This window comes from Diospyros lotus, chromosome 3, assembly GCF_014633365.1.
Source record: "Diospyros lotus cultivar Yz01 chromosome 3, ASM1463336v1, whole genome shotgun sequence".
NCBI lineage: Eukaryota > Viridiplantae > Streptophyta > Magnoliopsida > Ericales > Ebenaceae > Diospyros > Diospyros lotus.
In genome coordinates, this window is record NC_068340.1 from 2,838,126 (window position 1) to 2,854,275 (window position 16,150).

The following is a 16,150-nucleotide window of genomic DNA, read 5'->3' on the forward strand; positions in this document are numbered from 1 at the left end:
TTGTTGAGGCTGTTTGAACTCTTGAGAGTCTTCTATGTGATGCGAATTGCAGGCAACTCTCTAATGATATTGAGTTTCCCATTGGAGAAGGTATGCAGGTTTTAAGATTTGGCGTCTTGGGGCCTGTAGCCTGCCTTCCTTCCTTTCTCTCTACTGTATCTACCACTGTCTACTGCTGCTTCTAACCTTTTTCGCACAGGGTAATAATCTCTCTTTATGGGGAGTTTTGGCGAAGCGATTTATTTCCCCATGTATTTTTGCTGTGCCTTATTCAAAATGGAAATGCTTGGTTGGGAGATTTGAGGCAGTCAATTATGAGCCTGCCGTCAACTTCAATCATCTCACAGGAATAATGTATTTCGGTGTAATAGTTCGCATATATATAGTTAGAAGATAATTATTCAGGAGCTGCTCATTTTCGGTGTTTGGATGGTAAAAGTATATATATGCCTACAAAAATATTTTACATAATTTAAAAAGTGTTTTTCCAAGAACAAGTTTGGTTGGTCATTTTTTTGAGATAAAAATTAAAATCTTACCATTTTGGCAAAAAAAAAAAACAGTAATGCATAAAGTACTATTAGATTGTCTGGTGTTGGATTCTTTGTTTTTTTTTTTTTCATAAAATATTTTGTAAAAATAAAATAATTATTTATAGTGTTCCGTACAATATTTTTTAATTCTTCAAGTAAAATCAATCTCGCTTTATTTAAACTATAAAGGATTGATTTCCTCTTTGTGTTGGGTATTCTTATCTTCCCCGATCCGACGCGGCCCCTCCCCACCATCACCCACGTACAACCCCATCCCCACATGCATGCATGCATACATACAATTTTATATTTATTTAAATATTATTAATTATTAAAGTTATAGTTTACTTTAATAATTGTAATTATAATCATAATTAATAATTTGTTTACTTTTTTTAATCCTCACAATTTATATATAATTTTTCTTTTTTAGTTATGTTTGTGATGAGTCATGCTACATGTACATCATTTTTGTACATCTTGGACTACACAAGGTGTATCAATGACAAAAATACATGCGCCTCTCCATGCGCCTCAATGCTCCTCAGAGGGATATTTTTGTCATTGATACACTTTTGTGTAGCTCAAGATGTACACAAAGGTATACCAATAGTATTTTCCTTGTGATATAAGAGTTTAATCGATCAAATTGTTTAGAAAAGTCTAACGTAATTTAATTTGAGGAGGTCGAAATAGGAAATTTAATTAGAGATTTTAAATCTGTTATTGGTTGAACTACATCAGTGTTAAGCAACGTAAACAATTTGATATATTTAATTTTTTTAGTTTGTTTGATGTGAACATTCATTTATTTGTTCAAGTTAATTTAGTTTTAGAAAAAAAATTGATCTATTCAATTTGAGTAATTCAGTTACATCTATACATGATAGATATGACTAAAAAAAAATATAATATATATATAAATTTTATTATGATTAAAAAAATAAATAAATTGTTACTAATAATTATAATTACAATTGCCATTATTAAAATAATTATAACTTTAATTGACTAAATTAAAATTATTAATTTATTTAGATAATTATTTATAATAATATTTAAAAAAATATAAAATTATATGTATGTATGTTAGGGGGGGGGGGGGTGATGGTAGAGAGGAGGCCACGTCGGTCGGGCAAGGCAAGATTTATATTGCGCAAAAATGAAAATGAGAAACGTTTATGATAGAAAACGGAAACGGATATTTTTCAAAAAAAATAGACATAAATAGGATCAGAAACGGGAATAAAAAATATTTCAAAAACGTCTCCGAAATAGGAAAAACAGGGAAACGACTCCTATGAAGTGTTTACATACAATACATGAATTGGAAATAATGGCGCTGTTAACTTGAGAGGGAAAAACAAAAGCTCATCATGATGGAAGAATCAGTCAGGCACATTTCTAAGAATGAATGAAGCATTTAGAAAGTAAATGGTGCTCCAAAATGAGTAACTGAAAATTATTAAAGAATCAAAGTCTTACACATCTGTTGTTGAGAACAAGTGACGTTAAGACATAATACTGTTATAGACCGATCAAGGTTTATGCAAGAAGGAAAATCACACTTCCTGCTGTTAATCTTGCTGAGAGAACATTAGCCCATAGTCAATTTGGTAGTCAGCATCTGCAAACACTATCTAAAACTGAAAAGAGAAAATTTAAGTTCATAAAACAATTTGAGAAAGTGTGAGAGAAGAGAGACTAGTGTTATGTAGTAGTTTGAATTTACAATAACTAAATGCAGATTTAAGAGATGACGATAACTCACCTGGGGTTCTGTGCTTGCCAAGCTTACGGACAATAAAAGAATTTCACCAAAGTTTGTGTCTCAAACGGAGGAGCATCACAAAAACAACTCAGCGAAGGTAGCATCAGCATCTCAAGTTGGTGGCGGTCGTCTTCTTTGGGGAAGAGACTTGCAACTCCTCAGGAAACAGGAACGAGGCGCCTGTTAGCAGTAAAACATTGGTATCAGAATGGACTGGTAAGCTTTGGTACAAAGAGATCCTCAACTTCGGTGGTGTTGAAAGTAGAAATACGCGTGAAGACGGTCAGATAGCAACAGATTTGAATATTTAAGAAACTGGGCCAATTTGGACAATTGAAGAAAGTGAAAATGTAAGTGCAACTTTATTTTCTTTCTGTTTGGGCAAAATAGGAAATTACATGCGTGTTCTCCCTCAAAGTTTCCAACGACTCCGCAAGCTCCACTTGTTTTGATGCAGTTGCAAGTAGTGCCTACGAATGAACAAGGAAGCAACTTACTTCCATTAGTCACAACAAAAAAATCATGATGGCAGCGAAGGTGTTAGTAGCATCAAACAAAGGTTCACATTTACAAGAAATGGGAGGAGGGGGGAGAGATAAATTACAAATAATAAAAGTGAGTCGTCTTACTTGCTTTGTCTTCTGCAAGTCTTTCTCTATGGATCTAATGCGATTTAAGGACTCAACAAGCATGTCTTCCTTCTCTGGAGGAATCCTTGAAGGTTTCTTAAACAAGTCAGTTACCAATGCTTCTAAATGTTGCAATCTCTGCAAGCAAGGATGGAGTAAATCCTCTTCCTTAGCCCCAGAAATGCATTGTTCTTGACAACTTGAATGCGACAATTCAGGTTTGCACTGCTTTTCAGTCTGCTGAGGCAGTCTATTCCCCACGGTAAACTTCCCTAACCACTGGAATAAAAGATATATACATGCTAATACCCTAAATATGAAGTTGACCGCTAAACTTGTAACGAATTTCTTCAGCATCCTTCTTTCTGGATTATTACTCGTTAAATCATCTGCTGCAAAGGTCAAAGTCATGAAATGTTAAATGCTTTGCATATAATGTTATAAATTTAAATGGTTTAAGCTAACCAACTCTAATGCTTGCAAATGAATTATTTCCTATGACTTGTTGATCTGATTGGGGCCTCAATACAAAAACTTTAGGTTGCCAAGGAATATTTTCCTTCCCTTATCTTTCACTTCCAAAATATTAGGAATAAATAAAACTAGCACCCACGTAGTATACCTACTATTTCATAAGCACAGAAGTGATCAGTTACCTGTTAAACCAAAATCTTCAACTCTAATGCTGCTGCCAACCTGTTCATCAAGGCCATGGATAGAAGTAAGGTCCACCCTTTCCTATATGGTGAAGGCACAAAGAAATACATAGAATAATAAGTTACTGTTCTCAGTCTCTGTGCATCTGAGAAGTGTGAAAAACAATGTGGAGCATATATGCTCAAACATACAAAGCACCTATCTTTCTCCTAACTAGACTTGTATAGAAATGCATTTCACACATAAAAGGTCAAAATGATTTGATTGTTAACTCATATAGCTCCCACGTGTTTCCAAATGGTCCATAGTTGCATAAAGCAAGTGTATGAAACAGGCATATCTTCATAAGGTACCTTAACTACTTCATTCTTGCCATTTGTAATTGGCATATAATGAATTATGCCACTAATTAACACAATTCATTTAACAATTGCCAATCATGTGACAGTGGCCTTGGTATCAAGAAGAGATAGAGCAACCCTAAATCTAAATGTAAAAGCAGGAGGATCACCACACTGTTTACCCAGAAACAAGAATGGACATGAACAGCTTTAGTTCATTCTCAAAATCAATTGACTGTAGCAGTTTACCTGTGTAAATGCAAAATGCAGAAAAGAGTCAATGTAGCACCAAAGGTAAAATATTGCTCTTTGGATTCAATGGCAAAAACATTACTCAGTTTTCCAGGCATATTCTGTTCCAACCAGCAGCATGTTTTACAACTCTGGAACAAGGTGTTTGATTCTTAATGTGATCCTTTAACCATAAGAAATAGAAATAATATATATGTCATGCCAAGTCACAAGCAACAAGATTTCAGCAAAGTGCATATAACAAATTCAGCCAAGGAGAATAGTGTTGCTATTACAACAAATAGAAACAGAGCTAAAGAGCAAAACATATAAACAGCTTAAGGAGACGGAAAGAGGGGAGAAGTACAATCTGATGAAGTGATGACTAACAGAAGTCATTTTCCATTAAACCATTGGTAGCAAACAATTCAGTTAGAGTAAAGAGAGTTGTAGAATCCCAGAGATCTTCAAGATGGTAGGCTGTAAAATTTAAATTTTTTTCTAGAAGAAATTCATTTAATGCTGTCACGACCCCAAGAATCCCTCAAGGATATACTAGTAATTATGTATTATAAGTAATTCTCTTTAGTTGTACTTTGCTGTAGCAGTTTGTACCTTTCAGTTGAATAGGTTGGAACAGCCTATAAATAGGCTGCATCACTTAGAGAATGTCATATACAGTTGAATGATAATTTGAAATCTGATTTCTTTCTCAAGTCTGAACTCTCTTGTTCCCTCTGGTTCTCTCTCTTTCTCTCTGTTATCTGCATTTCTCCCTCAATTCTTGCTGAATTTCCCTCTCTTTCAGTCTAATTCCCCCTCCAATTCCCTCTGTTATGATTAACTTTTCCCAATTCCTTCCTAAATTCCATTCTAAACCCTGGGTAAACCCTAGGTACATGACAGATGCATATTGATCTAATAGCTACCAGAACACATCCTCTATAATTTCTGATTTCTGCTCTACCTTTTTTTTTTTTCCAAATTAACTTGCATAATAGAGAAGGGAAGAGGGCAGGATATTAGTATTTCACATGGAACTAGATTAATTTATCCAATGTGTCAATACTTTCTGCGCCAATCTTTGTTTTCTAAAAGAATTGTTCTAGCTAATTGCATTTCCAATGGCATATTACAGAATAATCTCAATCATAAAGGGCCAAAAAAAGAACTCACTTGATTTTGAGCTGGCATTGGCTGCATGATATTATAAGTACACAAGCCTGCATCTAATCCTGACTCAGCAACAACTATTTCATTACTCTGAATCTGTACATAGAATTGAAGTGTTTCATTAGAGATGGAAAATGAGCATGGAGCTGCTACAAGTGAGTACATTTGATTAAATATCAGCAACTCACCTTAGAAGCAAATGGCTTGGCTTCTAAATCATCCCCATCAGAAGAACTCATAGTCTTTCTCAAATACATGGGTTCTCCACCATGTACTAGCTGAGAATAAGCCAGATAAACTTTAATTGCTCAGGACTGGTAGGTAGGGAAGACATTATTGAAACATGAAGTTTATAGGAACTTTTGTTCCTTCTGTCATGGAAAGTGCTATCAAAAGAAAAGGACCTTACCTTCATCAGTTCTGGATCATTCCAGGGTCCCTTGTCAGATCTAAGACACCCACCTTCATTTGGGCATGAGCAGGTACCGCCAAGAAAATCTGGCAACTGGCTGTTGCAAAAAAAGGCACTAAAATGAAAACAAGAGTCCTAAAACTATCACCTGTAACCATATGCAGCAACAACAACAACAACAATCACAAGCCTAAAGGAAAATCTAACCTTAAGTCTATAACTTCAAACAGCCTATTCTGGAATTTAGTGCCCAAGACCTGTGGAATCAGTAAAGAAGCATTCATGAATAATTTCATCTAAGCTTCAAAATCTAAAAGAAGCAGAACAAATGCATCCATGTTACATGTATCTTAGCCGTGGTCCTTGGATCAATAAAGCTTTTCACAGTGTTCCATAGCAATTTAAATCCACTACCAGCATTAACAATGAACATCTGATGCAACGTCTGCAAAGGATGAACTATATCTGAAAAAGGAGCAGCAGAAAAGAAAAACAGAAAACAAAAGATATTAAAACTTAAAAGTTACTTATAGTATTTGAAGCACCTCGGGATAATTGTCCCCGTCTATTTTCTGCATGCGCATAACTAAATCATGAGCAACCTTACCAAAATTCATCCAGTTCTGCACAATCAAGTAAATAGTAAGCATAGAAATTTTACAAACTGGACTATTTACAATGATAGACCATTCACAAATGATAGAACTAACCACCCCGTGCACATCAAGTATTGTTGTTGTAGAATCTATATGTTTCTTGGCTGCAATTGAACATGCTGGAAACTTCTCAGCAAAAGTCTTCTCAAACCCCTGGACATGATATTTTAAGAACCTGTCCACTGTGGTGACCCTCATCAGCTTACTAGGTTCTACTTTGCCAAGCCTTTCAATATAAACGGGATGTCCCTCTTTGTCCACACCATGGAAACCATGAGGATAATAATGCAGAACTTCGTCGTATTCATCATATGTGCAGTCCTAAATATAGATCATTGTGACATGCATCCATCAGAATGTTCAGGACATAGGATAAAACAACAGCCAGAATACAGCAGAAGCATTCCATGATTTCCATCAATCAAGCAGTAGCTTGTACTAAGTTCAAGAACTTTTACTATGATTCTTCAAAAAAGGTCTCAAAACCAACATGTGGGTCTTCATTTTCTTTTATTTCCTTTTTCTGGATAGGTCATCCCTTTTCCTTGTGATAAGGCAAAGAAAATGAAATAAAAACTTTCAGATAATTAAATGTTGATTTTAGTGCATGAGGTTGGTGGAGAAACAGTGTTTGCATGACAGAGAGACAAAGGGCAGCTTAATTTTATGAAAGTGAGAACTTAGATTGGCTTGGTACCTCACACTATTGAGATTCTCATATTCACTGAGACGTGGTCTCATGCAGACATTGTTACCTGTATAATAGAGTCTACATGATTCTCCTTCCTCCACTTAAGCATTTCTGTCCACATATGAATTGTCTTGTCAAGATCAAATTTCCTTGCCTTGAGAAATCTGCACAATTCCATGTTTCCTTTAACAAAGTGAGAAATAACAGTACCAGAAGAGAGAGAGAGAGAGAGAAGAAGAAGAATTTAAATAATTAATCCCCTAGCATTTACAGAATCAATTCTGAGATGGCCTTCTCAATTTTTGTTCTCGTTTTGTCAGGTTCAGGCACTTAGTAGCTTTATAACCAAAACATATACAAAATCAAGAAAATGGCTGACAATCTAATAATGATTATTGAGATGAAAACAATATGGATATATACCTTCAATCACTCTTGTCAGACGATTTTATTTTCAAATTCTAGAACACAAAATCTAATTTGTTTATAAATAGATTTTTATAAAAGAAGATATTCATAGATCTTTTTCCTGTACAAAATGATGCAGGTTTGATTTAGCACTGTTTTAGTAAATGAAAATCTTTCTTTATTGCGGAACCCAGTTGCTTTGTGTGTAATGTGTTAAATATAAAGCTACCAAGCACATTTTTCCAATTTTAACTATTGCAACATTTTTCTTCATGCCATGCTTGATTCAAATAGTAATGCTTAATATATATAGTTTACTTCAAAATCGTCCATGAGCGTGCAGTGTCCTGCATCTAGAATTGCCTTGATGATCCCATATAGTGTTGCTGTATTTGTGCCTCTTTGCTTCTCTGCTTCACTTTAAATTTTGTGCAGGCTTGTTGTGCACAGCATACCCCATGACTTTATAACATGGAAGACATTCTGCTACTAGGTATTCAGGCCAACTGAGATCATGAATAAACCAAGAATTGGACTTATCTCTTTGTGTAGCTTCAACCCATATAGCTGACAACATGTGCCAACGGAGTTTGCCTCCAGTAAGACAAATTATGAGATCACTTGCTTAAATTTGCTACCAAGCATGTCCAGATTGATCCTATATTAACTTGCCACTTAGTTTTTGGGAAGGAAATCATTAATAGCCACCACATCTACCCTCTTAGAACTTGAGACTCACCCAGGCCCAGGACTCTCTTAATTTTCTTCCATTTACATGAAGAGTTAGTAACTAGTAAGGGAGACAAATATTTTAGGGCCTTGAAAAAAATAGAATTAGCTTTACCAATATTAGTTCAATTTGACTAATAATTTGTTTTGGGAAATTGGCCTTGAACATGTGCTCATAAACTAGAATATCTACTAGTGCTTTGCTACATCAGAACATTACCACCTGTGGTTAAGCACATCAGCTCTTCAACAAGTTAGCCAAAAGACCAAGAGAAGTCAATCATTTCAGGAATCAGATCATTACCGATCATACTGTCATGATATAAGTTAAATCATATTTAACTTGCAAATTATGCACCAAACTCTGCTTAAGTACATAACTCTATCTGCTTGGTCTTGCAATTCAATAATTCACAAACTGCAAGCTCATTTGGAGAACTTGCGTGAACTATGAGAGGACTTATTGGTATAAATTAAATAGGAAGCAAGTGTTATGTTTTTGTTTCAAATACGTCAAACACGCACCCTCAATCCTGTTTCATTCTTTATTTTTTAAACAATCTACAAGGCTAGTTTGCAAATATTTTGCAATTTGAACTTTTCAAATCAGGGGGCTTTAGCATTCATACATCATCTGAAATTCCATAATTCCAAACACGAAGAGAATATCACACCAAAGGCAAGATCACGAAATCGAATGTATTAGTAACATTGGGCTTTCCCAGCAGTCAAGGCCCAAATGGTGCCAGAAAGATAACTATAAGCTTGACATGAGCCTGAGCCCGAAGGAAGTTAAACTGTATTTGCTTTGCTATGTGGAACTGCTTAGAAAGAATTCAGTTCCAGGCAACAATATCCGTTTGTTTCTTCTTTGATTAGTTTATGCATCTAACCAATAAAATAAAATAACCGAGTCACGTTCTCCAATTCGGGTAGTAGCCTATGAAGCTTGGACTTGAAAATTTAACACTAAATTGCGACAGAGCTTGTGCATTTTCCATTTCACGAGTAATCTCATCATAGTAATTGTGCATTTTACAGTAATCAAATGAGAACCGATTCGCTGACCTCAACAAAGTATGGTAGTCATCGTGTTGAGCCGGAAGCAGATCTTTGGCAATCAAGGCGTGACGAAACGCATTCACCGCGTCCTCTTCCTTCTCATCTCTTACATCTTCTATCGAAATAGCCGCAAATCGACAAGGCGCAACCCGCTTGCTGCGCTTCCTAAGTGTCTGCGTCAATCTCGTAGAAGCGTTCATTGCCTTCTCTTTCTCCTTCTTCTTCAGATATCTAACCCGAGCTCTCGTCTTCTAGTCCTCGGAGACTTCGAGATCAGATCTCTTTGTCCTTTCTCTTCTTCAAGTACCGACTCTGCTAAAATAAAAAATCAAAGAACGATATTAAGAGACGAATGCAGTACTCCAAAGTCAATCTGATTCAGAACAAAGAGACAACCAGTCAAAATTACCTGCCATTGTATACAAATCTACGGCGCTGCTGCAACAAACAAGAAGACAAAACTCGTGATTGTTCAAAGGAAACGTGAATCGGAAAAGTAGATATATCTTAGATCTGCGAGATGCTCAGTTACAACTCCACGCCATCGAACCAGTCAAATTAAAGCAAAAATTCGGTTCACGATAAGACACAATTCAGTATGTTTTTCAAACAAGCAAAAACAAAGAGGACAAAATCCAGTATAATTACCATCACTCAACACATTCGGCTTCGCCAGGCACGAAAAATCCAGAAAAGAAAATCTAAAGAATCGTCGTGGAATGTCGATGACCGATAATGAACAATCCGGTGAAGGTAACCAACAGGATGAAGAATTTTCGCTCTCTACTCCTCCGCTCAGCCTGATTCAGTCTCTCTCTCTCTCTCTTCGAAATGCAAAACTCGTGACCAGCAGCTCAAGTCTCTCTCTCTCTCTCTCTCTCCCTCTCCCTCTCTCTCCAAAAATGAGAATATATAGATATATGTGCATATATATATGTAGGGAGCTGAAGATCGCAGTTGCAGCAGGTGGGGTATGGTTCTGGAAAGCAGTGGGTTGTCGCTCTCAAAGAGAACGAAAGGGATTGGATGAGAGAGACGTAGCGTGCGACGGCCGTGTTTTGCCTGTAGAGTGGATTCTTCCGTGAAGTATATTCTAACGCCGGCTCTGTATAAGTATTAATGAATTAAAATATTATATATATTAAATATTATTAATATTGTTACATGTATATTTATTGTATTTATTTTTAATATTTAAATTATTTTATTAATTAATGATAAATATCTCATGTTTTGAATTATTTAACCTATTAATAAAATTATTTAAATATTAAAAATAAGATATAATAAGTACATATTATTTAAAAATAAAGTATATTTATTATTACTTAATTATTACCTTAAAACCATAATTAGTATTATCTATATAAATTTATTTAATAATAAAAAATATTTTTTATGAGAGAGCAATGAAATGGCTTAAAGGAAATTATATTAATTAAAATTACCATTATATTATTATTTTAATAAAAAGATAAAGTGTGATTCAAAAACAAAATTGAATTTTTAAAATACTACTAATATCTCTCAAAATGAGAAAAACCATCAGTTCATTCATTTTTATTTTACTTATATCTCCCATTTGCAAAATGTGTAAAAATTGACAAAGACAAGTAGTATAGTTGATTTACTCGATTTAAGGGACTTACAATACTTTTTAGGAATCAATATTTAAGGCATGTGGCGTCAAAATAAAAAAGTGTAATATATTTGGTGATAATGATTAGAGTTGATTATCGCCAATTCTATCTAAAATCGAATGTATTCAATAGTTGTGCTCCACCACAAACTTGTCTAAACTTATTTAACTTGTTAGGGTGGGACTCAATTTCACAATTATCTTTCAATGATTAAATTAGATTATGTACTAAAAATAAAATAAAATAATTATATATAATAAATAAAGTATTTTTTAAAAAAAATCTTATTTTTATATGAATACATGAGAGATAATAAAGAATCGTGATCATGTTAAGTGAATTCAAATTTTAATTTATGGGTCAAATTAAACAAGAAAAAAATTGGATCCAAAGTGAGATAAATCCAACTATTTAGACAAGATCAAAACTTTAACTCACATTTAAATATTTCGAAACATAAAGAACACTTGTCATTTCCGGAGAATTTTAAAGATGAGTATTCTTCTATCACCAAGTCAAGTCATTCGTACACAAGGGTTTACAGGTGATGTTCTCATGATAAATTGAGAACTTATCGCAATATTCTCTTCTCTCATCTTCTTTCCCCTCTTTCTCTTCCTTTCAGCGACCACACCTCTTTCTCTCATTTCCCCTTCAACACTACATCTCACAACCTTCCTCTCGTCGTCGTCTTTGCCTAGTCGCCCGCCGCTACCTTGCCCTTGCTGCCCACCATAGCTGCTACCTCGCACTCGCTGCTCGATGCCCGCCACCACTGCATCCTCGCCGACCTATCGTTGTTGCTCACCAACCTCATTGATCGCCTCTCTTTGTATCATTGCTTGGCCGATGCAACGCGGGCAACAAGTGCAAGGCAACAACTAGTGGCATGCGACAAAGACGAGGTAGTGACGAGCGATGAGAAGAAGATTGTGAGAAGCGATGCTCGAGGGGAAGGAAAATAGATGAATGAGAGGAAAAAGATAAAATGGTCATTGAGAAAAGAGAGAAATGGAGAAAATGATCTTTTCATGTCACTTGTAAATTCAATTATAAGAATCTTATATATACAAATACCATTATTCTCTATCATCGGGTATTAGCGGTGCCCAAAAATTAGCCATTAGAGAGTATATACGAGAGTACGTCTAAGTTTAGACGGAAGTTAAACGGAGTGAGTTGGGGGAAGAGGCGGGGAAGAGGCCAAGGCCAACCAGAAGATTTGCTCTTCTTCGGTTAAGGGTCCGTTTGTTTGTTAGTGGGAAACTGGGAATACTTGTTCCTTCTGGGCTGTGGGCTGGTGCCATGTCACCGTCAGGTCGCTTTTATGCGCGGCGGAGTGGATGCTTCGTCGTTGAGAAATGCATCAGATCAGCCCGGCCTAGCCTAGCCTAGTAGGCGCTTGCCAGAGCAAAAGCACGCCGCATGTCCCTTTTTGTCCCCTCCTTTCTCCATCTAACAATTCATAAATAAACCCACCGCCACCACCCAAGACCAGAAAAAAACATCTAATTATTAACTAATTGTTGAAGGTGGTTTAGGTCACTTCGTTACCTTCTAATTTGAATTTTCTACATCATTTATTTATATTTATATATATTATAATAATAACTCCCCCTTTTTTTGTGTGACTAAAAGTCTAAAAAAAGAATATACTGAATAAGAAAATTTTTCTAGAAGAAAATAACATCCTTAGAAAAAAAATCACTTTCTAGAAGGATTCTCCTAAGCCAATTCTCCTCAAAAGATCACGTGATAATTTGACTAAAATTCGTTTTTTAGAACCGTATTTTACAAGTCAATAGCCTATCTAGTCTAGCCAAGTTCTTGAAGAAAATACAAGGTGTTACGAGTATTTCTCACTTTATTCTGTGTAGATTGGACTTAACATGATGATTCGGCCCAAACGTTCGAGCCCCAATAAATCGAACCGAGCTCGTTAAAGCGAGCTCAGATAGTGTTGAAGCTCAAGGTCAAACATTGGGGCCAAGCAATCTCCTGGTAGCATCTCTAATTCTTTGGCATATTCAAACAGCCCCCAACTACACTCTGGACAAGTTCCCAACAACCTTCATAACTCGTCAGCTCGCATCATAGAAGAGGCACGTGTTGCGGCATACCAGCAAGCCAAGGGTCACCCTAATTGGACCCCTTAGGCCCATTCTCTCGGCCCATACCAATCCCATCCTGACCTTTTGGCAACAACATCATTACAGTTGCATCTGGATTTCCAAACATCCCCCTCAGATCCCACTCTCATTAATGACAGATCACATCCGCATTAATGACAGATCACATCCTCATTAATGAGGGTCTCGTCGACACTTCGCCGTGGCAGGGACACCCTTGCAGACTACTCCATCCCATCGCCTCTACACGTACGGAGCAGGCAAAAACTTTTTTTGCTGATATATATATCAACTAGCCCTCTTAAGGGCCACAGTACAGATTCTTTACGACGAACCTAAAAACATTCAATATATTTGCTTACTCGCTCACTAACTTGAGCGTCGGAGTATCTTGCAGGGACGGGTGGTCGGCTCGGCAAATCAAACCGGATACCTCATTGTTCATCTCTCGGGTCTACCATACGAGTGCGGGTCAACAAATATCCGTCGACCAAATCAGAACGTCGACACAAGGAGACTTGTCTCTCGCACAATTCCACCTCACATTATTCTGTACAATGTGATCTCTTGAAATTTTATAATTTTTTTAATTCAAAATATTAAAAATTTAAATTAAAAATAAATTTAAATTGAAAGGCTGGAGTCATTAGTGACATCGCTCAAGGGCAACCCAAAAGGCACAATTCTAGAAAGTGAATCGCAAGTTCTTTCAAGCCGAAAGCAGCAGCTAGCAATAGTCGCCAACTGCTTTAGAAATTGGAATTCAACCATATGGCTCGAATACTTTTTGCAAAGGATTGACTTCATAAGAGAAAAAATAAAAATAATAAAGTAACCCAAAAGAAAAGAGGTAGTTGAATGAGAGAACAATTTTGACTAAGTGCTTTTATCTTCTTTAAAAATTATATAATTTTGTAATATTATTGTCGTGTTTAAGAAATTGGGCTCAAATCAAAAATAAATTTAAGAAAAAAAATACTTTTTCGATAGAATTGTCTTCAAAAGACTTTTCTTGAGTACTATTAGAAGACTCTCCTAAAGGCAATTCCCAAGTACTCTTGGGAGACCCTCCCAAAAGTCTTCCCCAAAGACGGCCAATAGACTCACCCAAAAATCTTTCAAGATTTTAAGAATGTGTCGAGCTCATTTTTAATATTTTTTTAAAAATTTTTAAAATAGATTACTTGAGAGACATGAATTCTCCTTTACCTATCAATTATGACTACTATTTTTCTACGTTTTTTCATGAAGACTAAGTTAAATATTAAAAGATTTATACAAGAGACATCATGTACCTCTAATTGTAAAGTCAAAATTTATTGTTATATATAGTTAACAACAATTCATAAAGTCAAAATTTACCCAATAAAAATATTTACTATCCTAAGTTTTTTATAGGTATAATTATACATAACTATATATGAGATTTTCCCATTTAAAATTTTTGAAATCATAATATACAAATTTGTATCTCCTCTCCCATTCTCATGACATAATTACTAGGGTTTTTGTATTTTCGGGCTTTTTGAAGCCTAAAAAGAATCAAATCTGGTAAAACGTGACAGTGATGGCCACTTGATTTTTAATAGTTTATCCCTTGTACGGGGCAATAATGCCACTAAAAGGAACAAATGTGGGTCTCGGATTCCGATTCTAGAACATCATGCATTTTGCCCTCTTTACTTTTCACATTTCTTTATTGCCCCAAATATAGGGAATGGTCAAGTGCATGTCGCTTCGAATCTGGTCCCCATATTCGTAACTAAGTTTGATGAATATATTTTTAGTTTAGTACAAAGGACGCGCTTTAATAATTAAAAAAATAATATTTAATTTTTAATATATAAAATATTAAAATTTTGTATTTTAACTACTAAAAATTATTATTTTTAATTTTTATCGTGACAGAACGTTAACGTGTGTATGAACGTACTCATTTTCACAAGTGACATGTTATGTGAATAATCGGTTAATAGTATTTGAATAAACTAACTGGTATGTTGTGCTCATTTAATAATTAAAAAATATAATATTGATTCTTAATGTACAAAAATATTAAAATTTTATATCTCAACTATTAAAAATTATTATTTTAAATCTTTTCCTTGACTAAAAGTAAACAGAACTGATATATAAGTCACGTAGAATATAACGTAGTAAAGAGAAAGTGTCAGATTATAAAAAAAACACGTTAGCGAGACACGTCAGATTAAAATATATCTTGATAGAGAAAAGATCAAATTACTCATAACTTTAAAAAAATCCTAAATCTCAAATATCTAAATTTTTGAATTATTAAGTCAAAATACGTTACATTCTTCTATTTTCAATTACAAAATATAATAGAACTAATTTTTATTATTTGTCTTTGTTGAACTCAGTTTCATCGCTCTCTCAATCACTTATTTATATCTTCCTTTGTGTCTTAGGATAATAATATAAAATAATAATTTTAAATAATTAAAATATAAATTTTTAACATTTTACATATTATAGACCAAATGCCATATTTTTAAAATATTGATAAAGCAAAACAAACCAATCGATTCATTCAAATACTATCAATCGATTTCAACGTGACATATCAGTTACAGAAACATGAACGTCCAAACACACAATAACGTTCCATCACGATAAGAATTTAAAGTAATAATTTTTAATAATTAAGATATTGAATCTTAACGTTTTGTACATTAGAGACCAAACGTTATACTTTTTAATTGTTAAGGGGATATGGCATATATTAAACTTATATTTTATAAATCATTATGATATATATAACTTTATAATAATTTTATTTAAAATTAATAATAAATTTATATGTGTCACATCATTTATAAAAAACTTATTTATGAATATAACAACTTTCATTTAATAACAATGAGGTCAATGGTTAGTATTTTCTTTTGGTTAAATAGTAATAAAAGTATTTTAATATTAATATCGATTTTGTTGACGAATGTTCTAAACTACATTTAATGTATTTTATTTTTAACCACTAAACACTTTTATTGATGGGTAATAAATATATCATGGCTTGAAGTATTTTATCAACTAATAAAAATATTTAAATATTGAAAATAAAATC

At 34.4% G+C, this 16,150-nt stretch overlaps 1 protein-coding gene across 8 annotated transcripts; it reads right to left on the reverse strand.

The window, feature by feature from the left end:
* Positions 1-1,944: 1,944 nt before the first annotated feature.
* On the reverse strand, positions 1,945-10,255 carry LOC127798446 (phosphatidylinositol/phosphatidylcholine transfer protein SFH9-like). Of its 8 annotated transcripts, none has more exons than XR_008022395.1 (16): positions 9,942-10,255; positions 9,703-9,731; positions 9,300-9,605; positions 7,159-7,258; positions 6,458-6,724; positions 6,355-6,370; positions 6,091-6,212; positions 5,955-6,004; positions 5,745-5,844; positions 5,524-5,613; positions 5,339-5,431; positions 3,590-3,671; positions 2,934-3,325; positions 2,703-2,774; positions 2,305-2,484; positions 1,945-2,179 (listed from the first exon to the last, which is right to left on the reverse strand). XR_008022395.1 is itself a non-coding variant. In XM_052332011.1 (15 exons), the coding sequence occupies exons 3-15, from the start codon at positions 9,491-9,493 to the stop codon at positions 2,416-2,418; spliced, it is 1,689 nt and encodes a 562-aa protein (XP_052187971.1). In that variant the 5' UTR covers positions 9,494-9,605; positions 9,703-9,731; positions 9,942-10,249; the 3' UTR covers positions 1,945-2,415. The 8 variants fall into 8 exon arrangements, 1 of the variants encoding a protein (XP_052187971.1); XR_008022396.1 differs by having other exon boundaries at positions 2,934-3,322; positions 3,590-3,629; positions 6,091-6,192; positions 6,293-6,370; positions 9,942-10,252; XR_008022394.1 differs by having other exon boundaries at positions 3,590-3,629; positions 6,091-6,192; positions 6,293-6,370; positions 9,942-10,252.
* Positions 10,256-16,150: the final 5,895 nt, after the last annotated feature.